The sequence below is a fragment of the Chiloscyllium plagiosum genome, unplaced genomic scaffold (genome assembly GCF_037043375.1).
Source record: "Chiloscyllium plagiosum isolate Xiang-an unplaced genomic scaffold, Cpla_swu_hap1 HiC_scaffold_8, whole genome shotgun sequence".
NCBI lineage: Eukaryota > Metazoa > Chordata > Chondrichthyes > Orectolobiformes > Hemiscylliidae > Chiloscyllium > Chiloscyllium plagiosum.
Window position 1 is genome coordinate 40,224,631 of NW_028270146.1, and position 24,236 is coordinate 40,248,866.

Sequence of the window (24,236 nt, forward strand, 5' to 3'; positions counted from 1 at the left end):
ACAAAAAGCAGTGGAACCAGCACTGATCCTTGTGGTGCACCACAGTTCACAGGCCTCCAGTCTGAAAAGCAACCCTCCATCACCGCCCTCTGTCTTCTCCCTTCGAACCAGTTCTGTATCCAAATGGTTAATTCTGCCTGTATTCCATGAGATCTAACCTTGCTAACCAGTCTTCCATGGGAAACCTTGTTGAATGTGTCTCTGAAGTCTATAGAGATCACATCTACTGCTCTGCTGTCATTAAACCTCTTTGTTACTTCTTCAGAAAACTCAATCAAGTTCATGAGTCCTGATTTCCCATGCACATAGCCATGCTGACTATCCCGAATCAGTCCTTGCCTTTCCAAACACATGTAAATCTTGTCCCTCAGGATTCCCTCCAACAACTTGCCCACCACTGATGTCAGGCTCACCGGTCTATAGTTCCCTGGCTTTTCCTTACCATCTTTCTTAAATAGTGGCACTATGTTAACCAACCTCCAGTCTTCCTGTGCCTCCCCTGTAACTATTGGTGATCCAAATATCTCAGCAAGGGGCCCAGCAATCACTTCCCTTGTTTCCCACAGAGTTCATGCGTGCACCTAATCGGGTCTTGGGGATTTATCCATTTTTATGTGTTTCAAGACGTCCAGCACCACTGCCTCTGTGACTGAAAGCTTAAAGGAAGCAGAGGAGTAATAACTTTTCATTGTCCTTATGAGGGAAAACAGAATTTTGCCAAGAGAAATAGGAAGTAATCTCGACAGAAAGACCTCCATGGTTTGGTTTTTCTGAACACCACCAATGCCACACACTCCTGAAGAAAGACACTGGGTAATTGGGCAGGTTAGCTCATGCTTAAGACCTTTGTTAGAGAACCAAGAATTTGGTTCATTAAACAGTGGGATGCATCTTTGAATAAAAATGGCTCATACAGATTTCACCAAAAATTAAGCTTGAAAAACTATTGGTTGACAGGATAGATAACAAGGCTATATATACTTAAATTAGCTCCTGCTCAGGAGTGTGAGGGCACCTGTGTTGATTGAAATAAATTATAAGTTTTCTACTGCAAATATGTGAATGTTTGTTTTATTTCTGTGGTGATGTTTGTTAATATTGAATTTTTTGATAGATTCCTGAACAGGATGAGACCTATATGGAAGACAGCTTTTGTGTTCGTGAGGAAGATGAAGCAGATAGTCAAACTGAGTTAAGTGATGATGACATTGTGAATTTTGATCTCTTGAATGATACTCCCGTTGAAAAAAACAAACAGTATGCAACTCGGAACAGAACAAGAGAAAAAATTGCTGAAATAAAAAGTGGTAAACGTGGTTTGACCAAAAAGAAGAAAGGCAGACGGATAATTTTGTTGAATGATTCCAGTGAAGATGAACAAGATGTGAATGTAAACCATGAATTGCCAAGAAAGAATTTAGCACACAACAACAAAAGTAAACAGACTATAGAAGAGCAAAATACGTCATTTTCTCCAAACCTGACGTTAGTAGGTGACTGTTTCAGTGAATGTTCACCAAAAATGGCTGTACAACAACCAGCGTGTGTTGATGGGGATAGAAGTAATGCCCTGCGTTTCAGTCTCCAGGCTTCGGTGTCTGAAGCATTAGACTTTCAAATACAGCACAAACATTTGAGAAGGTATAGTTCAGCTGTTGCCTCCGAAATTGCGCTGAACTCAATGCAAGGCAAAGGACAAGATAAATGCCAAGTGAGCAAACTTCATTCCATTAACTTTGTAAGTATCAATTGTAGTTTAGTGTCTGATATACTGGCAATAATTCTGTGTCAGTGAATAAGATAAATTTCAGTATTACATCTGGTTTAAAACCTGTTATAATGACGCAGGACTAATTATTATGAAACAATGTACAAAAGTGTACAAAAGGAAAAAGCGAAGTTTCTCAAAAAATAATCTGTGCATTTTTTTCAGAAACTACTGCAACGTGTTTTGAGCTTTGATACTTCAGGTGGTAAAGATTCCATCGATTTTAAACCTTTATACTTGCATATTCATGTTTTGTAATCTTAAAAGTTTTGTTATCCTCCATCTCATTCTTTAATTGTATGGGTGGTTTTATTTGTGAAAAGCAACCGTGATTCATTTAAAATGGAACAACATGGAGTCAGACAGCCAAACCATATCAGCCTTTCTACCTCTGTGTTCAATTAAAACTCCAAATGAACTCAAAATTGATCTCGGTTCCTTAGCAGACTTTTGAGTAATTAATCCTAGACACTATGAATAATCAATCTCAGACACAGGTTTGTATCTTAAAGAAAAGACTTGGCAATTTATTAACTTTAGCAAAGTAACATTAAACACAAAAAAACTAATTGGTCTATGCCTTAAACCAAAAATGTTTGTTTTTAAGCCTATTTACACAAAGGACAGACACCCAAGCAAACATAGTTGATGAATAAATAAAACAAAACTGGCAAGGTGATTTAAATTGTTTATATGATGCATTGTTTCGCAAATCATAGAGAATGTCACCTTGGTTGATTTTCTGAAGGAGTTGATTAGAGTCACCTTTGTACTTCACTCCGATAAAAGCAGTAATACTTAAGCATTTGTTTTCTATTTGCTGAGTTTTCAAGGGCTGCTCATGAGAGGTTAGGCAAGGAGATTTCAAATCATCTTCTTGCATCAAGAGCCTGATTTCTTCTCTCAGAAAGCACAGTCAAAAATCCAATTCAAACTCTGACCGCTCCCTGACTGACTGACCGCCTCCTCCATGTGGTCCCAGTTACCATTCAACATCTGCTATCTGCTTAAGCATAAAGCCTTTTCCAGACTTACTGGAATCAATTCCCAGACACTGTCCTCATTAATAGCCACTTCTGCTATCTGTTTAAAACAATGCTCTTCCCTTGTGATGAAACATCTGCAGAACTTTTGATCAGAAATCAATCTGCAATTAACTTCCAGGCCAAACCTCATGAGTAAACAAAAGCTTGTTTGGTTTGTTTTTCTTTTTAACTTATTTTGTGTTAAAATTCATCTTTAGCTCACAGTTCGCAGTTCCAAACTAAAAATTGATGAAAGAATAAAATGAAAATAGTGAAAAATCAACGAGGGCTCTAACAGGATGGGTGATCTAAGATTACTAAAGAACTATCTTAGAACCTATCTCAGTGAAGACTGGAATCATATAAGGCTGTAATACTACACCTCCCCTAAACCAAATTATCCACAGCCATAGAGATAATTTAGACAGAAGATTTAAAAATCTTCTACATATGATTTTTCAATGTAAAACCAAAGTTACTCTAAATTGGATCATTTAGGTTCATGATGGTGATGACACTTGTATGTGCACTCACTCAGAAGCTGTTGACACCCTTTCTGCAGCATATGAAAAATTTCATGAAACTTCCAGAAAACTTTGCCAATCTGCATCCACAGCATAACACCTCTCCCATTGACTGAAAATCAGCAGAGAGATCCTGGAAAATGTAAACCGTTTTCCAACTCTTGAGAGCCATTGTATCAGCTGTGCCTATAGCCAGCTGAGGGATAAAGGTATGGGAGGATTGGGATTTGAAACGTGTCAGTCAAGGTTTGGTTTACTGGGTAGAGTGATTTCCAACTTCCTATATCCTTCAGAGATTTGAACTACTTTAGAAGCCTTTTCCCTGACAGGGTGTGAAGACTCAGGAGGCACGCTGTGTTCAGGGCAAGTAGAAGTTTATTCATGCAGAAACCGGTTAAAGCAGGGAGAAGGCCAAAGGATCCTCCCCGGAGGCCAGCCTCGGAAGGGAGGTTTGTGACACACTCTAACGTGTGCAATAAGTGCAGCATTTTTATACATTTCTGTACTGTAATGATCACATACAATGTAGTTCTAGCCCTTCCCTCCTAATCCATACACCCAATCCTGTAAAACACCTAATCAGTGATTGACATCCCTATAGCCAGCCTCAGGTTCTCATGATCTCATGGTGTTTAACAGGCACTATCATCTCTAGGCTTTAGGATTTTTCTTTGCATCCTATTCATTTGCATTCCAAAGGTAATTGTTACACTCTGGCTTTATCTGTGGAGACTGTTTGAATTCCCTTATTTATTGTATCTCCTACTGTTCTTATCGAATTCAGTTTTTCATCTTATATTTCCTAATGTCCTCGTGTGAAAATACAAAAGTTAGTTTTAACTAGTTGCTGTAAGATTTGTAATATTGATTTCTGTTACAAAGTTAGTTATAAAGTGTTAAAGTCATACAACTATTTCTACGTCAGCGGTTTATGGTTAATGGGTTGCGAGCAATCTATTTTGTTCAGGGTGTAAAAGAAGTCATTTTCCTACAGCGAGTTAACTTCACACCTTGGTCTAAATGCTTTTTCTTTAATATATTTTAAACATTGGTTATATGCATGTATTTTGTGTTGAAACCTACCCCTATTATTGTAAAAAATCTTTAACTGGAACCGATTGTTTTGAGTAACTTTAAAGGAACACGATAACTTGAGCTGTCATTCTGATAGTTGCTTTGGGAGCCGATAAGTTATATCTTTCAGGAGAAAGTGAGGACTGCAGATGCTGGAGATCAGAGCTGAAAATATGTTGCTGGAAAAGTGCAGCAGGTCAGACAGCATCCAAGGAGCAGGAGAATTGACGTTTTGGGCATGAGCCCTTCTTCAGGTCCTTGGATGCTGCCTGACCTGCTGTGCTTTTCCAGCAACACATTTTCAGCAAGTTATATCTTGCACCTGGTGTTTATCCCTTTAGTGACATAATCACCCTTTCATTAATGAAGGTCCGAGTTGGTCGCTTGTATGCCGGTATGCTCTTAGTCAGAAACTGTCTAGAATAGTGAATTTATGGACTTGGAGTGAGTTTGTTTAAAGATGTTGTTTCTTTAATTAAAGGCTGGAACAGACCGTTAGTCTTGCTTATTTTCCTTCATCCATTTTTTGTTCTAATTCTAAGGCAAGCTGCCTCTTTCTGCCTCATTTTGTGAGAGTAAATATGGGTCATTTTGTTATAAGCAGGCACCAGAAAGCACTGGAGAAATAGTCAGTGGTACCTTCACAAGATCCTCCGAATCCATTGGCAAGAAAAGTAGTCCAACATCAAGGTGCTAGAATTCAAAATCCGTTCTGTTAGGTGGGACGTTTTTCTATCCTTGACATGAATCCTCCAAAGTAGCTGTTCTGCCCTGAACTTTGCTTTCCTAGGGAATGCCCAAGTACACATGGGAAATACTTCAGAGTTGTTTCAAAGCATTCCTGTGGCTGTCCTGTCTTGTGACTGATTGAAGGTTAATTCAAGAATGCCACAGAACTCATCGTTGACATTTTGGAGGGAGCACAGAAACCTCCAAACAAAACTGTATTCCTAACGCTTCCAGCATCACCTGCCTCTCCATAAAACAGTCTGTAGATCACTCATTGGACTTAAAGGCCACTTCAGAACCCAGCAAACCAGAGTAAAAGCAAGTAATTCTTGATTCTGAGTGACCACCTAAAGAGTAAATTGAAGAAGTATTACCATGTGACATAGTATTTAATAATTTGGATAGCCATTTGTGTTGTCCCATTGTGTTCAGATTGTTTCTCAGCAGAAGCAAATATTTTAACAGAAGTTTTTTGGTTCAGTTTTAAAAAAAAAAATTGCAGGATAAATATTTTGCATCTTCTGCAGTAAAAGTTCTAGTTTAGCTTGTGAACCATTTTAATCACTTTGTTTAAATATGTGAAATGGATTGTGACATTTAGTAAATGCCATGACCTTGGTTTTTGTTCTAAATTATGTCATTAGGATTTGATTTGATTTATTATATCTATTGTACTTAATATTTAGTGCTTTGTCCTGCCATTCTAGATCAAGTTTGATCATCTATCTCAATACTATTTTCCTGTGTTTTCCATGCATCCCTTGATGTCATCTATGTTTTAGAAATCTATCAATTTGAATGTAGTACAGCATTTACAGTCTTCGGGAATATAGGATTGTAAAGATTTGCCACTCTCCAAGCGAAGACATTCCTTCTGTTTTCAGTCCTAAATGGCTTGCACTTATTCTGAGATTATATCCTCAGTACTAGACACCCCAGCTAGAAGAAATACTCTTTCTGTTATAAAGAGAACAAAGAAAATTTACAGCCCAGGAACAGACCCTTCGGCCCTCCAAGCCTGAGCCAATCCAAATGTACTTTCTAAACCTGTCGGTCAGTTCCTAAGCATCCCTCTGCTCCCCACCTACTCATGCATCTGTCCAGACGCATCTTAAATGAATCTACTGTGCCTGCCTCTACCACCTCTGCTGGCAATGCTTTCCAGACACCCACCACCGATAGCATTAATGCTGAGTGTGTGGTACTGGAAAAGCACAGCAGGTCAGGCAGCATCCAAGGAGCAGGAGAATCGATGTTTCAGGCATAAGCCCTGCAGGAATGTCCTCTTTCACCTAACATTAATGCTGTAAATAGACTCATTTCTGATTACAGATGGAAACTGCCACATTTTCAAGACCAAATGAAAATCTATGTAAAGACATCCCGGTCAGCAATCAACAGTCTGTATCTCATGGAACAGTTCCACTAAAGGTTCTTGTGGACAGTCGTGAAATCTCCTCTGGGCCAAACTTGGTCTCCTGTTTACGCATTAAACATGGCATCAAGGTTGAGATTTGTAATCTCAGTGGATGTGATTATATAGTGAGCAGCCGGATGTCTGTAGAAAGGAAATCCTTTTCAGAGTTTGCTAACAGTACAAATCGAAGTAAGCTTGTAGACCGTATTCAGCATCTTCAGGCCATGTTTGAACGTGTGTGTATCATTGTGGAGAAAGATGGAATGAAGCCAGGTGGGTAGCTCGTATGAATTTTATTTTATGATTCTCAGATGCCTCTTAACTAAATTGTTTTGCTTCCTTTTTCATGAGTATTTTATCATCCTCGTTCAAAGATTGTAAATTACCATTGCCATATCAAAACATTTTCTATTTGGATGAATATATTTAAGACATGAATACAACTTTGTTGCCCTAACACCTTTTTCTAAATAAACACAATGCAACATGCCAACTGTGACTTTGAGAAAGTAGCTCATCTTGGCACTCATTTTAGAAATCTGCTGTTCAGAAGTATAATGGAGATGGGTTGTTAAAGTGTCCTTCAGTAGAGAGAATGTATGAATTGATTGTTAAATGCTGTAAATATTTTTCTGATCTATCTGTTCAGAGATGTTATTACACAACTCTGGAGCAGGTGGGACTTAAATCCACATCTTCTGGCTCAGAGGTTAAAAGCTGTAGCGAGTCAAATCAAATCAAATTGTTTTACCTGCTGAGATTTCTACATCATTCCCTAGGCTTTTGACAGTGTATGGTGCAAAAGTGATTAGTCAGTTTGATTTGTGATGCTATTTTTATCCTTGCCTCCCACACTATGATGTAGAGTCTTTTTTGCCATAACCATATACCAACTCAAGAACATGAGCGTGCACACAATTAATTGTTTTTAATTCACAGATGTAACCTTTTCACTGTTGTCTTCTACTAATACTAAAGATGAAAGTTGTGTTCTTTCTAAAGTGCTTAAATGATATTTTATTACATAGTATGTAACTATACGCCAAATATTTTTGGTTTGGCTATGATGCACAGTATGTTATTTTACCACAAAAGGTTAATTAATATTGTGCACCTTTAGAAGTTGCATTCAAAGATGAATAAATTGATAAACATTCTTTGTCAATCTTAAAAATTATTTTGAAGAATTATTTGTCATTGAAGCAAAAGTGAATTGTGCTAAATTGTCTATATTTCAATAAACTACAGGAGATATAGCTAGGATATTCCAGAGAACCAGATACTATGATGGGTTGTTAACATCTTTGACTGTTGCTGGAATCCGAATCTTGTTCAGCTCTAGTCAGGAGGAAACGGCAGGTCTGATTGCTGAACTTGCCCATGTTGAAGAAAGGAAGAATGCAGCTATTACTGTCCCACTGGAGGTTCATGGTTACTGGCAACAAGTTTTACAGTTCTACCTCAGCATTCCTGACATCAGTTATGTAACAGCTTTAAATCTCTGTCATCGGTTCAACTCTGTGAAAGACGTAGCCAACAGGTAATTTTACCTCTTGATTTTGACAGGTTTTGTTGTGCTTCATTATTTTGCCATGTGCAGCTTGGCATGGAAACTAAACAGGAGAATGAATAATTGAGAAATGGCAGAAATATTAACTAATCACCTGTACTTTGTATCAGCATTTATCAGAGATACAGTGCAAGTAAACATGTGTTGGGTAATGAAAACAGAAATGAGATATCTGCAATTTAAATAGAGGTGAAATATGAAATGATCACAATTGTAGGATAACTTCCCTTTTCAGCTTACATCCTTGCATTAAAAAAGAATCTTGGATATAGTTAACAAAGACAACACATAGTTTTAATAATTTGTTGATGAAATGTATTATGCCAGAGGACTTGTGTGTAGGTAACATAAGACCTGTATCTGAGAAGAAAGACAGAACCTGTCTGCTGAATTATAGTCCAGTCAAGTTAATATTGGTGATAGGAAAGGTAATAGAATTTCCAGCAAGGGAGAAAGTAGAAAACTATCCAGAAAATACAAAACGGCCAGCATTGATTTCAAGAGGCAGTCTTTACTGAAGAAATGTTTTGAAGAGGAAAATGAGAGAATATAGTGATACCGTAGATATAATTTATCTAGATTTTGAAAACATCTAAAATAACAGATTGCATAATAACAAACAAAACCAGAGAATATGGAATTAAAAGACCAGGAGAAGAATGAATTTAAGAAGTGTTTGATTCCAAAATTATGTTTGATAGCATATTTGATGAGTATAATCAAATACTGAGGAGAACTTCAACACAAGATACTCTAATTTGTAGAAATAATTTGTAAATTGGTAGTAATAGATAAATGTGAATTCATACAATAAAGGAGTTGCATATCTAGTTCATTTGATTCGATGGCTTCTTTGCAATGCAGAGCAACATCCAAGCGTAGGTAGCACTCCATACCGGCTGAGTTTACCATGAGGGTCTGGAGATATGGTGACCCTCAGGTTAAACAACCGCCAGTCATTTCTCTCCAATGAGCGAATATCCCTAAGATCTGGTAAGAGCATGGTGACTAACCAGGGCTCTTGTGGTGCAGTGTGATGGGTTTAGGTGTGTCTATTTTAATGCAAGAAGTAACAAGAATAAGGATGATTAATTTAGAACATTGATCAGTACTTGGAACTATGATGTTATGGCCATTACGGATACATGGATATCACAGGGGCAGAAATGGTTGTTGAATGTTCCAGGGTTTAGATGTTTCAAAAGGAATAGGAGGGGAGGTAAAAGAGGTGGCGGAAGTGAGATGGTTTGTCTACAGAGTCAGTATGGGTGGAAGTCAGAAACAGGAAAAGGACAGTCACTTTATTGGGAGTTTTCTACAGACATCCCAATAGCAACAGAGACAAGGAGGAGCAGATTAGGAGGCAGATTTTGGAAAGATGCATAAGTAACAGGGTTTTTGTCATGGGTGACTTCAACTTCCCTAATATAATTGGAACCTCCTCAGTTCAAATAGTTTGGATGGAGCAATTTTTTTGTCAGAAATTCTTCCTGGACACACCTGACTCAATATGTAAATAGACCGACTAGAGGGGAGGCCATATTGGATTTGGTGCTTGGTAACGAACCAGGTCAGGTGTCAGATCTCTGTGATCACAATTCCCTGACCGTTACTATAGTTATGGACAGAGAAAGCAGATGATGGTATGGGAAAGTATTTAACTGGGAGTGGGGTATTTACAATGCTATTAGGCAGGAACTGGGGCACGTAAATTGGGAAATGCTGTCAGGAAAATGCAAGATAGAAATGTGGAGGTTGTTTAGGGGGTGCTTGCCGATAGTGCTGGACAGGTTTGTCTCACTGAAGCAAGGAAGGGATGGTAGGGTGAAGGAACCTTAGGGAACAAGGGATGTAAAACATCTAGTCAAGAGGAGGAAGGAAGCTTACTTAAGGTTGAGGAGGCAAGAATCAGACGGGGCTCAAGAGAGCTACAAGGTAGCCAGGAAGGAACTGACGAATTGACTTAGAGCTGGAAGGGGGCATGAGAAAGCTTAGATAAATCAGATTAAGAAAAATCTCAAGGCATTCTACACTTGTGAGGAACAAGAGGATGGCTAGAGTGAGGATAGGGCCGATCAGGGATAGTGGAGGGAACTTGTGACTAGATTTGGAGGAGGCAGGGAGGACCTTGATGAATAACTTTGCTTCATTATTCACTGCTGAAAGGGACCTTGATGTTTGTGAGGACAATGTGAAACAGGCTGACATGCTCGAAAAGTTAATGTTAAGAAGGAGGATGTGCTCAAAATTTTGAAAAACATAAGAATAGATAAGTCCCCTGGACCAGACAGGATAACCCAAAGGTTAGTATGGGAAGCAAGGGAAAAAGATTGCTGCATCTTTGGTGATGGTCTTTGCATCCTCACTGTCCACTGGAGTAGTGCCAGATGATTGGAGGGTGGCAAATGTAATTTCATTGTTCAAGAAAGGGAATAGGGATACTCCTGGGAATTACAGACCAGTCTGTCTTATAGAGTCATAGAGTCACAGTGATGTACGGCACGGAAATAGACCATTCCATGCCGACCAGATATCCTAACCCAATCTAGTCCCACCTGCCAGCACCCGGCCCATATCCCTCCAAACCCTTCCTAATCATATACCCATCCAGATGCCTTTTAAATGTTGCAATTGTATGAGCCTCCACCACTTCCTCTGGCAGCTCATTCCATACACTTACCACCCTCTGTGTGAAAAAGTTGCCCCTTAGGTCTCTTTTATATCTTTCCCCTCTCACCCTAAACATATGCCCTCTAGTTCTGAACTCCCCGACCTCAGGGAAAAGACTTTGTCTATTTATCCTATCCATGCCCCTCATGATTTTAGTAACCTCTATAAGGTCACCCCTCAGCCTCCGACGCTCCAGGGAAAACAGCCCCAGCCTGTTCAGCCTCTCCCTATAGCTCAAATCCTCCAACCCTGGCAACATTCTTGCTAATCTTTTCTGAACCCTTTCAAGTTTCACAACATCTTTCCAATAGGAAGGAGGCCAGATCTGCACACAATGTCCTGTACAGCTGCAACATGACCTTCCAACACCTGTACTCAATACTCTGACCAATAAGGGAAAGCATACCAAACACCGCCTTCACTATCCTATCTACCTGTGACTCCACTTACAAGGAGCTATGTACCTGAACTCCAAGATCTCTTTGTTCAGCAACACTCCCTAGGACCTTACCATTAAGTGTATAAATAGTGCTAAGATTTCCCAAAATGCAGCACCTCCCATTTATCTAAATTAAACTCCATCTGACATTTCTCAGCCCATTGGCCCCTTTGATCAAGATCCCGTTGTAATCTGAGGTAACCTTATGTCGGTGGTAGGCAAATTATTGGCGAGGATTCTGAGAGATAGGGTTTATGATTACTTGGCAAACCATAGTTTGATTAGAGGTAGTCAACATGGCTTTGTGGGGGGCAGGTCATGCCTCTCAAGCCTAATTTAAATCTTTGAGGATGTGACAAAACACATTGATGAAGGTAGACCAAAGGATGTGGTGTACATCAATTTTAGCAAGGCGTTTGACAAGGTTCCTCATGGTAGGCTCATTTAGAAAGTAAGGAGGCATGGGATACAAGGAAATTTGGCTGCCTGGATGCAGAATTGGCTGGCCAATAGTAAACAGAGGGTGGTAGTAAATGGAGAGTATTCAGTCTAAAGAACAGTGACCAGTGGTGTTTTGCAGGGATCTGTTTTGGGACCTCTACTCTTTGTGATTTTTATAAGTGAGAGATCTTTTACATTACATTACATTACATTACATTACATTACAGTGTGGAAACAGGCCCTTCGGCCCAACAATCCACACCGCCCCGCCGAAGCGTAACCCACCCATAACCCTACATATACCCCTTACCTAACACTACGGGCAATTTAGCATGGCCAATTCACCTGACCTGCACATCTTTGGACTGTGGGAGGAAACCGGAGCACCCGGAGGAAACCCACGCAGACACTGGGAGAATGTGCAAAATCCACACAGTCAGTCGCCTGAGGTGAGAATTGAACCCGGGTCTCTGGCGCTGTGAGGCAGTAGTGCTAACCACTGTGCCACCGTGCCGCCCACGATCTTGGAGTGCAGGTTCATAGCTCCTTGAAAGTGGTGTCGCGGGTAGGTAGGATAGTGAAGGTGGTGTTTGGTATGCTTTCATTTATTGGTTAGAGTATTGAGTACAGGAGTTGGGAGGTCATGTTGCGGCTGTACAGGATATTGGTTAGGCCAATGGAATATTGTGTGTAATTCTGGTCTCCTTTCTATCAGAAAGATGTTGAGTTAGTAGGCACAACATCGAGGGCCAAAGAGCCTGTACTGCTCTACAACTTTCTAAGTTCGATGTTCTTTGAAGGTTGGTGGACTGGTGGATAGTGTGGAGGGCTGTTGCAGAAAACTGGGTTCAAGGCAGGATTCTTGACAGTGTGGACGAACAGAGAGATCTTGGGAGTCCGTGTCCATAGATCCCACAAAGTTGCCACCCAAGATTGATAAGGTTGTTACGGTGTATGGTGTGTTAGCTTTCATTAGCAGGGGGATTGAATCTAAGAGCTGCAGGGTTATGCAGAGCACTGGTTAGACCACACTTGGAATACTGTGTTCAGTTCTAGCCGCCTCATCGTAGCAAGATTATGGAAGTTGTCGAGAGGGTGTAGAGAAGATTTACTGAGATGCTGTCTGGACTGGAGGACATGACTTATCCAGAAAGGTTGGGGGAGCTAAGGCTCTTCTCACTGGAGTGAAGAAGGATGAGAAGTGACTTGATAGAGGCGTGCAAGATGATGAGAGGCAGAGATAAAGTGAATAGTCAGAGATTTTTCCCTAGAGCAGAAATGGCTATCACAAGAGGGCATCATTTTAAGGCAATTGGAGGAACGTTTAGAGGAGATGTCAGAGGTTAATTCTTTACACAGAGTGGTGGGTGCGTGGAATGCACTGCCAGTAGTGGTAATAGAGTCAGATATATTAGGGACATTTTAGTGACTCTTGGATAAGCATAAGGATAATAGTAAATTGAAGAGAATGTAGGTTGCTTTGATCTTAGAGTAGGATAAAAGGTTGGCACAACATCAAGGGCCGAAGAACAGTACAGCACAGTACAGGTTCTATATTCATACCCCTGAGCCAGGTGACTTGGGTTCAAATTACACCTACTCCAGAGGTCACAGAGGAATAGAAATGTATGGCATGGAAATGGCATTCAGTCAGACTCGTTTACGCTGACCTACTCTAAGAAAAGCAATCTCATACCTTGTAATTTACTATCATCCATGTGCTTATCCAAGATAAATACCGTAAATAAATCTAGTCCCATTTGGCCCATATCCCTCTAAATCCTTCCTATTCATACACTCATTCAGATGGTTTTTAAGTGTTTCAATTGTACCCAGCATCCACCACTTCTTCAGGCAACTCATTCCATACATGCACCAACCTCTACGAAAAACATTTGCCCCTTAGGTCCCTTTTAAATGTTTCCCCTCTCACTTTAAACATATCCCCTGTAGTTTTGGACTCCCCCATTCCAGGGAAAAGACCTTGGCTGTTCACCCTGTCCATGCCCTGTGATTTCATAAACTGCTTTAAGGTCACTTCTCAGCCTCTGACACTCCCGGGAAAATAGTCCCAGCCTATTCAGACACTCTCTGTAGATCAAACACTCCAACCCTGGCAACATCCTTGTAAATCTTTTCTGAACCCTTTCAGGTTTCACAACATCCTTCCAATAGCAGGGACACCAAAATTGAACATTGTATTCCAAAAGTGGCCTCACTAATGTCTTGTGCAGTTGCAACATGACCTTCCAACTCCTATACTTAATACACTGACCAATAAAAGCAACCATAACAAATGCCGCCTTCACTATCCTGTCTACCTGTGACTCCACTTTCAACGAACTATGAACCTGCACTCCAAGGTCTCTCTGTTCAGCAACACTACCCAGGACCTTACCATTAAGTGTACATACCCTGCTCTGATTTGCCTTTCTAGAATGTAGCACCTCACATTTATTTAAATTAAAGTCCATCTGCCACTCTACAGTCCATTGGCCCATCTGATCAAGATCCCATTGGTCTCTGAGTTAACTTGTTCGCTAACCACTACACTTCCAGGTTTGGTGTCATCTGCAAACTTACTAACCGTACCTCCGATGATCACACCCAAATAATTCTGGCCCATCTTTAATTGTCCTTGAGAAGGTGAGCTGCAATCCATGTGCTGTAAGTAGATGTACAATGCCCTTAGGGAGTGAATTCCATGATTTTGACATTAATACTTTTGTACGTTTTAGCAGCTCCACTAGTACAGCATATGATATGATACAGATTTTTAATGGTTTAGCTGCTGTAGTAGATCTGGATTTAATCAATTTATCATGGTGGAATTGTAATACAATTTTTGTAATATATTTCATTCAGAGAAACTGTGGGTAATTTTAGATTAGGTTAGTAACGTAAGGCAAATAGTGGTATTGATTCAACTGACCATTATATACAACTCCAAATTTTTGTTTCTACCAACCAACTTCATTAGCGTGACAAGGACAAAATCAGTTCCATAAACACAAAACTAAATTATCCTTAAATACAAACAGTTTATCAGAAATTTTCTAAATGTTGAACAAGTCTGCTAAAAACAGAAAACCTGTTAGTACATTAGTAACTAATTTCCATAACTTGTTTATGCCAATTGTATATAAAAATACACTTTTGTATGAGAAATATAAATTATCTTAGCTAAATTTCAGGTTTCTTGACATGTTAATTAATTTTCCAATCTTACTAGTAGCAATCTTTTTACCATCAGATTACCTAGTCAACTAGTAAACGTTGCTATATAATACATATGAGGTTTGATTGCTTAAACCAGGTTGTCAATATTCACACAAGGAAATTCTACAGACTAAACGGAATTGATACATGGAGTAATGATTCGTAGAATCATAGAACCTTACAGTACAGAAAAGGCACCAGTCACACATTGCTACAGTAAGCCCACAGCCTTGAATGTTACTGTAGGTCATAACATCTCAGAACAAGTTGATTAGAAAATATCTAAATACCACCAAGTAGCCCTATGATCTTTTGGGACTATGGTGACTTTGCTAAAGAAAATTTGAATGGGATCGAGAGGCAAAAGAGTCTGAGAACAAATACACAAGTCACAAAGTCCAACAGAAGAGCAAGCCAAGCACAATTTACTTTTACTTTGTCCTTCTAAAAATAAAGAAATTATGATAAACTAATATTGAACCTGCCATTTTGTAAAAGGTTTATAAAGTCATAGAGATATACAACATGGAAACAGATCCTTCAGTTCAGTTTGTCCATCCAACCAGAAATCTTAAATAAATGTAGTCCTGTTTACCAGCCTCCTCCACTTCTTCTGGCAGCTCATTCCATATAAACATCACTTTCTGTGTGTAAAAGCTTCCCTTTAGGTCCCTTTTAAATGGGGCAGCATTGTGGCACAGCGTTTAGGACCCAGGTTCGATTCTGGACCTGGGTTCGATTCCAGCCTCGGGCGACTGTGCAAACTCCACACAGACATTCTCCCCGTGTCTGCATGGGTTTCCTCTGGGTGCTCCAGTTTCCTCCCACAATCTGAAGCTTTGCAGGTTAGGTGGATTGGCCATGCTAAATTGCTGATAATGTTCAGGGATGTATAGGTTGGGAGCATGTGTCAGGGTTGAATGTAGGGGAATGGGTCTGGGTGGGATACTCTTCAGAGGGTCGGTGTGGACTTGTTTGGCCAAAGGGCATGTTTCCACACAGTAGGAATTCTAATGTTGGAAATTTTTAAAATCTTTCCCCTCACACCTTAAACCTATGCCCTTTGGTTCAGGATTCCCCCCCACTGGAGAAAATACCTTGTCTATTTACCCTATCCATGTCCCTTGTGATTTTATAAACCTCTATAAGATTACCCCTCAGCCTCTAATGCTACAGGAAAAACAGCCTCAATCTATTCCGTCTTTCCCTGGAGCCCCCCAACCCTGTAAATATTTTCTAAACCCTTTCAGGTTTCACAACATCCTTCCCATGGGAGGGACACCAGCATTGCACGCAATATTCCAATAGTGGCCTAACCAATGTCCTGTGCAGAGGCAACATGACCTCCCAACTTTTTTACTTAAGATACTGACCAATAAATGCAAGCACACCAAATACCGCCTTCACTATCAAGGTGACTCGACTTTCAAGGAACTATGAACCTGCACTCCAAGATCTCTTTGTTCAGCGATGCTCCCCTGGACCTTACTATTAAGTGTATAAGACCTGCCCCGATTTACCTTTCCAAAGTGCAGCACCTCACATTTGTCTCAACTTGATTAGATGGGCCAAGGGGCTGAGGAGTGGCAGATGAAGTTCCTGTTGTACTCTGAGATGACCACCTTCGCTATCCACTACACCTCCAATTTTGGTGTTGTCTGCAAACTTACTAACCACACCTCCTATGCTCACATTCCAAATCATTTATATAAATGATGAAAAGCAGTGGACCCAGTACCGATCCTTGTGGCACACCGCTGGTCACAGGCCTACTGTCTTAAAAGCAACCCTCTACCATCACACTCTGTCTTCTACCTTTGAGCCAGTTCTGTATTCAAATTGCTAGTTCTCCTAGTTTTCAGTGTCATCAATCAAGTCACTGAAGACTTTTTTAAAAAAAAAAATTGAGGATAGTATCAAAAATGTAGAAATATACCTCGGGCAAGGATGCATATGTTAGGTCTTTTTGAAAAGTATGGGATGTAACATAATAGAGATTTTATTTAAAATTGTGAAATGTTTTGATAAAGTTGATGCAAATTGTCTCCACTTGCGCAGAGCAAAACTACAGGCCATCAGTATAAGGTAGTTACTAAGACATTAACCACAGAATTCACAAGAAACTTCTCAATAACTTAGAGTGGTGAGAATATAGGACTTTCCATCTCCGGGTCTGATTAAAAGGTATGGCATGGGTACATTTAAAGGAAAGCTGGATAGGCATATGAGCCAGAGGGAAATAGCAGTCCAGGATAGATTCAGAAGAAATATGGGAAGGAGTCTTGAATTGATCAAAATTGCAGGTACAGGGGCTGGCTGAATTGAAAGGCCCGTTCTGTGCTGTCTCCTATCGACTGTTATTAGAAAGCCAACTTTGTGCAACTGATTTGATCTAATTGCAAGCTTATAAATACGTTGTCAAAGGGAGTTAAAGATTCTACATGCCCATGGAAATGTGTATTTGTCTGCTTGTGATGTGTTTTCCAGATATCAAGTATCTGGACACCACATCACTGCTTCTTGCAAAGTTGCCTTTATTCTTTTAATAGCTGTTATCTGGAACCACATCATAGTTCCAAAAATTATCTCAATCCAAATTCCAGCATTTAGTGTGACAGTCTTAGGATGTTTGTTCTCTACTTTAACATTCGAAAAAGAAATTAGGTATCTTTATAATAACTACAACTGGCTTAAGCACCTGTGTGTGAGAGTGAGAGAGACAACAGACCTGGAGGTTCTTCCCACGAAGATGTTGCCTGGCTCAGGTGTTTTTAGATAAGTGCAATGGACAGGGGAAGAAGGTTAGCTCAGAGTAGATCAGATTAGCCAATGGGTCGATGAGAAATGCTGCATTTTGGTAGGGCAAAATGTATGCACTTAAAAGTCCTGAGGAGTGCTGCTGAATAAAGAAACCTTTGTTTGCAGGTAAACAAGGTGGTGATTGGTATGCTTTCCTTTATCAGTCAGTGCGTTGAGTACCCAAGTTAGGAGGTCATTTGGCTATGCAGGATATTGGTAAGGCACTTTTGGAATACTGCTTTCAATTCCGGTTTCCCTGCTATAGGAAAGATAGTGTGGAACTTGAAAAAGTTTGAGCTAAAGGGAAAGGCTGAATCACCTGGGGCTATTTTCTCTGGAATGTTGAGGCTGAGGAATGACCTAATAGAAGTTTTTAAAACTGTGAAGGGCGTGGATAGGGTGAATAGTTAAGGTCTTTTCCCCAGGGTAGGGGTGTCCAAAACTAGAGGGGCACAGTTGAAGGTGAGAGGGGAAAGATTTAAAAAGGAGAATGTTTTCATGCAGAAGGTGGTAAGAATATGGAATGAACTGCCAGAGAAGGTGGTGGTGGAGGCTAGTACAATTACAATATTTAAAAGACACCTGAATGGTTTTATGAATAGGAAGCTTTTACAGGGATGTAGCAAATGGGATTAGATTAATTTAGGATATATGGATGGGTTGGATCAAAGGATGAGCAGACAAATCTCAGTGTCCATGTACATAGATCCTTGAAAGTTGCCACCCAGGTTGACAGGGTTGTTAAGAAGGCATTCAGTGTTTTAGCTTTTATTAATAGAGGGATCAAGTTCCAGAATCATGAGGTTATGCTGCAGCTGTACAAAACTCTGGTGCGGCCATACTTGGAGTATTGTGTACAGTTCTGGTCACCGCATTATAAGAAGGATGTGGATGCTTTGGAAAGGGTGCAGAGATTTACTAGGATATTGCCTGGTATGGAGGGAAGGTCTTGAGGAAAAGCTGAGGGACTTGAGGCTGTTTTCGTTAGAGAGAAGAAGGTTGAGAGGTGACTTTAATAGAGACATAAGATAATCGGAGGGTTAGATAGCGGACAGGGAGAGCTTTTTTCCAAGTATGGTGACAGCAAGCACGAGGAGGCATAGCTTTAAATTGAGGGGTGATAGATATAGGACAGATGTCAGAGGTACTTTCTTTACTCAGACAGTAGTAGGGGTATGGAATGCTTTTCCTGCAATGGTAGTAGATTAGCCAATTTTAAGTACATTTAAGTTGTCATTGGACAAGCATATGGACGTACATGGAATAGTGTAGGTTAGATGGGCTTCAGATTGGTATGACAGGTCGATGCAACATCGAGGGTGGCGCTGTAATGTTCTATCTATCTATTTCCATGTTGTACATCTCTATGATTCTTCATGTTGTCTTCCTCGTTACACATCTCTCCTAGTGGTGACTACTTTTAAAAATAAGGTACAATTGTGCATTGAAAAAAATCCAGGATGTCAAAGTTTTATTAAAGAATTTTAATATTTTTAAACTATTGTATACTACAGTGGTATTACACTTCTTTGAGGTATGCATCTCCGTATTGTTATGAAAGTCCTTTTTATTTGATAAATTTGTAGTTAATGTTATTATTTTCATTCATTCTAGTTCAGTGGATGAAATAGCATCTCGAGGAAAGGTTAGTCACCGCCGAGCTGAAGAAATCTACCGATACCTTCACTATGTATTTGATCGACAAATGGTACCTGATCATCTCAGACTATCTAACCATAAACAAAATGTACAGCCATAAATATAATTGGCCTAATGTGGGCATCTTTAAATGCACTTTATTTCCGTAGTGCTTCATTACTGATGTATAAATTATGTAAATAAAATTCTGTTGAAAGATTTTATCAGCATATTCAAATATTATCATTCAGTCTCTGCCAACTGACCAAAGTTCAATGACCTATAACTTAAACAATTCAAGTAAATTTAGTCAGACGAAGAACTAGTTACAAAATCCATTAGATTATGAGTGCTTAATTTAGATATCTTTAGATTTAAGATGTTTCATATTTGCTCAGTAATTTAACTTAATGAATTCAATATTAACTCTCAGTTTGAGTAACAGTTTAATCAAAATATTGTTGGTGGCATCGATAAATATTAAGCAGCACTGAAAAATACAATACTCATTTGACTCTTCATCCTTATTTGCAGATTCTTTCCAAAAAAACATTGTTTCCATCAATTTCTGTAATAAACACTAATGGTCTCGACACACACACAAAATTGAGGTCCGAAACACCATGTAGTTTACATTCAAATTGTTAAATACTTGATTCAGGTTATGGATCAGCCAATTTGCCTGCAAGGAATGCCTTGAGTAGTTCTGGATAGTTAGGTGTCCCCCAACCTGTCACAGGATCCCAAGACTGAGAAGCACAGAATCCCTGCCCTTCAACTTTTTCATCCAGACAGCCCAACTGGCATCCTGTAGTTACCTTATGATTTAAAGAGAAAATTGAGAATTCACAATTAGCAATGTAACAGGAACACTTCTAAATACAACATTTTCAAAGTGGTATTTTAATACTATTTTCCAGCCTTTAATGTGTTGTACTGTGCTCTTTGAGAGTTAAAGGTATTCCTCCAGATTAACTTTATAAAGTAGAAGCAAATTAATTATTCAATGTTATACTTAGATCTTAATGAGTTATTAGGCAGGTGATAATCCCAGTACTACAGAGCAATGAAGTGTATCTGTCCTAGTTCAACTTTGAGTTCTATTAAACTCAATTATCTGTGTTCTGAATTTAAACACAATACTGCGATTCTGGGGAAGATTAAGCTTTCATTTAAGCAATTTTGCCAACGTGAACATTTTATTCATTATACAGTGAAGTAGATACCCATTAAACTGAATAATTTTGTGTGTAAGTGTTGAGGGGCGTCTAATCAAAACTCTTCCTGTGATGCTTGGTTTCATCCTGCCCTGGAGATGTTTCTAATTTTAAGCCTGCCAGTCCACTCAGAACTTCCTCTCTGTCTATGCTAGCTTCTTTAAGTATATTTTCTATATCCACATTATCCCTCTCACTAGTGAACACCGATACAAGATACTCGTTTAGAATCCTACTTACATCCTCTGGCTCCACACACAAATTATCATTGTGGTCCTTAATGGGCCCTACTCATCCTTTCATCAGTTTCCCCTTGCACACATTCTGTACTTTGAGGGCTTCTGCTGTTTTCTGCCCTCAGTATTTGCATAACCCTTTGTTTTCCTTTGTCCCATCTGCAGGGTACACAGGATTTGTTGGACCCATACTCTCCCTACTACTTTCCTAAATGTGCCCCACTGCTTTGACAAATTTACCTAATGTTATGAAAATATAGTGGTGTACTGTACCTTTAAGAGAGTTGAAAAGCTAACAAGGACTGACAAAGTAGAGAGTTCTGAATAAAGTAAGGATGTAACACTTGGGAAACAAAAACAAATTCAAATTCGGCCAGTTTAAATTATACCCCAAGATACCAAAATCCAATCAAGTTTGAATTTAGTATTTTGATAATAAAACCAGACATTTTGAACAGTTAGAAGGAGAAGCTACCAACAAGTACAAATTGTTAACAGAACAGCTCTTTGAAAGGTACCTGTCTATAAGTTTGTGCAGAACATCGAAACAGACCTACAGAAAATCTATAGAGAAAAATCTACAAAAGGAGAATTGACAAAGCAGACTGGTTTTTGAAACGTGATTTTTAAACAAATCTTAATCGGATTTTTTAAACATCGGACTAGTTAGTAGGCGATAAAAGATAGGTTTAAGAAAAAGTAGTTGTAGGTTTTAATATTGGTGGGTTTTGAGAAGATCTGTAGCTCAGGTTGAGCTTCTCGATGTAGGCTTGTTCGTTGAGCTGGAAGGTTCATTTTCAGATGTTACCTAGTAGGGTGACGAAACATCTTCAGTGAGCCTCCGGACGAAGCACTGCTGATGTTTCCTGCTTTCTACTTAAATGTTTGGGTTTTTTTGCGTTGGTGATGTCATTTCCTGTTCTTTTTCTCAGGGTGGTAAATGGGGTCCAAGTCAATGTGTTTGTTGATAGAGCTCTGGTTGGATGCATTCTGGCATAGTTCTTTGCCTTTTGTAATTTTAACAGATTACAGCGCGAGGTGAACGTTTTGTGTGTGGCTGGTTTAAATTAGCAGAGAGGTTTACCCAGTGTCGTAACTGTTTGCGGGTTCTCATCCACGATTTGAATAGGTTTCGACAAATCCAGACTGAAATTTGGACAGATTTGAATAGATTTGGGGTATGAAAAAGCCCAGCAGATTTAAACACTTGCAGGTTAGCGTTCTAGATCTTTAAATAAAACACAGGTGAGATAATTTAATTTCAGTGACTTGTGGTTGGTTAAATTAAAAGTGAGAAAAATGGCTCTTAAAATTGCTAGAGAGGTTCTGGGGTTTGAAGATGATTCTCAGATTTGCCAAAAAAGTTAAAGAAATAGGCCAAACTTTTAGAATGAGCAAAGAAGTTAGATTTCGATTTAACCAAGAATAAAAGTAAAGCTGAAATTGTAGGGGAGTTACTCAAACACTTAAGTGTGTCAGATAAACAGACAAGTGCAGTAGAGTTAGAAAAACTTAAATTACATTTGAGGAAAATAGAGAAGGTTCTTAGCGGAGGAAAAAGAGAATTTGAACTTGAAGTTGTGACTTAGTCAGTAAAGTCAAGTTAACAGGATGCAGATTAAAATAGAAGGTAGTGATATACACAAATATGTCAAAACACTGCCATATTTTGAGAAAGATGTTGAAGCCTCCTTTATTTCATGTGAAAAATTGACTAGGCAGATAGAGTGGTCAGAGGAATTATAGGTAATGCTATTTCAGACTAAACTGGTAGGCAGATTTAGTGAGGTAGTTGCCACACAGTCATATGAGGGATCAAGAGATTATGAAGAGGTCAAACGGGCTATTTTAAGAGCTTATGATTTGGTACCAGAAGCGTATAGACAGCGGTTTAAAAACGTAAGTTCTGACCTGGTTCCTTCTTTATGTTGAGTATGAAAGAATTAAACAGTCATTTTGATAGCCGGGTGCGGGCTTTAAAGATGGATAGGACCTATGAGGATCAGAGAGTATTCTGTTGGAGCAGTTTAAAAACTCACTTCCAGAGATGATAAGAATTCACGTAGATAAACAAAGTTCAGGAAGTGAGAAGGGCAGCAGATGAATACATGTTAGTGCATAAGACAAGCTTCCAGCCAGAATTTCATCCTGTGAGGGATAGAAGTTTCCACCACCACGAAAGAAAGAGTAGAGAACACTGAAGAGTTCACCACCTGTTAAAAAAGAAGCCCAAGAGGGTGGAAAAGAGGTGAAAGGCCTCAGGGGTGCCAACTGTGGTAAAGTGGGATATGTAAAGTCACAGTGCTGGTTGTTAAAGAAAGGCACTGTGGGAAAAGACGTGGTAAAAGAAGTTAAGCCAGTGGCATTAGTAAAGGAGACCCCAAGAACAGAGTGCACAACCTACTCGGGCTGGGTATGGACTTAGTACCTGATCTCTATAAAGATCTCTATAAAGCCTCTGTGGGTTAAGCTTACTCAAAGAACAGGATGAGAAGGACAAGTAGTTATAATTTTGAGTTAAAGAATTTAGCCAGTCTCTATTAGTAAGAGATGAACAAATTTTCACCTTTTCTGATCCATTACCAGACAGTGTGGTAATTTGTGGGATAGATGGAGAAATTTAGCATTCCCCTATGTAAGACCAGGTTGGAATGCCAACTCAAGACGAGGGAAGTAACAGTGGGAGTGATTGGCAGAGTGTCAGTTCCAGGAATCCAGTTTGTTCTTGGGGATGATTTAGCAGGATCCAAGGTGGGAGTGATATCCTGTGTTGTGGAGAAGCCCAAAGATGACCAAGAAACTGAGGATTTAAAAGAAAAATATTCTGGTATTTTTCCCAGACACTCTAGTAACCAGATCCCACTATCATAAGTCCACAGCATGAAGCAAAAACTAAAGAGTAAGATGAAGGAGTTGAGGTTCAGTTAGCGAACACCCTGTTTGATTTAATGGTGCAGGAAAAACCTGAACAGGCAGAGGGTCAGACAGAAGTGCTGAGTCCTGAAAGGCTAAGGGATTTGCAACAGAAAGACAAAGATCATAAAAGATACAGATGTGGATGCGTACTCCGAAAAGGAGGCAGAGGTTATTTTTGGAAAGATAGCATCCTAAGATGGAAATGGAGACCACGGCAGTTAGTGCAGGAGGTGAAACAGGCTGAAATGCACCAGATTATGTTGCCAGTAGTATAGACAGGAACTACCTGTAGGTGGTCACAGAGGGGTATGAAAGACTCAGGCTCAGGTACAAAAACATTTTTATTGGCTTGGATTGCACAAGGATGTGGTTAACTCTTGCCGTATGTGTCATACATGCTAAATGGGAGGTAAGCCAAGGGCAGTAACAAAACCAGCACCTTTGTTGCCGATTTCTGCATTTGAAGAACCTTTCATACTGGTTATAATTCATAGTATAGGTCCCCTCACAAAACTAGAAGTGGGAACCAGTACTTGTTAACCATAATGGATGTG

The 24,236-nt window shown here is 39.5% G+C and overlaps 2 protein-coding genes across 7 annotated transcripts in view; one reads left to right on the forward strand and one right to left on the reverse strand.

Moving 5' to 3' along the window:
• The window catches only part of fancm (FA complementation group M), a 175,144-nt gene extending 155,601 nt beyond the window's left edge, over positions 1-19,543 (forward strand). For 4 of the 6 annotated variants that reach the window (XM_043697322.2, XM_043697327.2, XM_087989734.1 and 1 more), the window contains 4 exons: positions 1,115-1,738; positions 6,453-6,810; positions 7,786-8,077; positions 19,290-19,543. In XM_043697322.2, coding sequence (XP_043553257.2) covers positions 1,115-1,738; positions 6,453-6,810; positions 7,786-8,077; positions 19,290-19,434 — 1,419 coding nt within the window. In that variant the 3' untranslated portion in view covers positions 19,435-19,543. Of the gene's footprint in view, positions 1-1,114; positions 1,739-1,933; positions 4,545-6,452; positions 6,811-7,785; positions 8,078-19,289 lie in introns of those variants that run through there. The other 2 variants (XM_043697323.2, XM_087989733.1) reach the window with 2 other exon arrangements.
• The window catches only part of tpp1 (tripeptidyl peptidase I), a 34,501-nt gene continuing 29,405 nt past the window's right edge, over positions 19,141-24,236 (reverse strand). Inside the window, exon 13 of the mRNA XM_043697333.2 lies at positions 19,141-20,131. Within this exon, the coding sequence (XP_043553268.2) occupies positions 19,976-20,131 (156 nt within the window). The 3' untranslated portion in view covers positions 19,141-19,975. The remainder of the gene's footprint in view (positions 20,132-24,236) is intronic.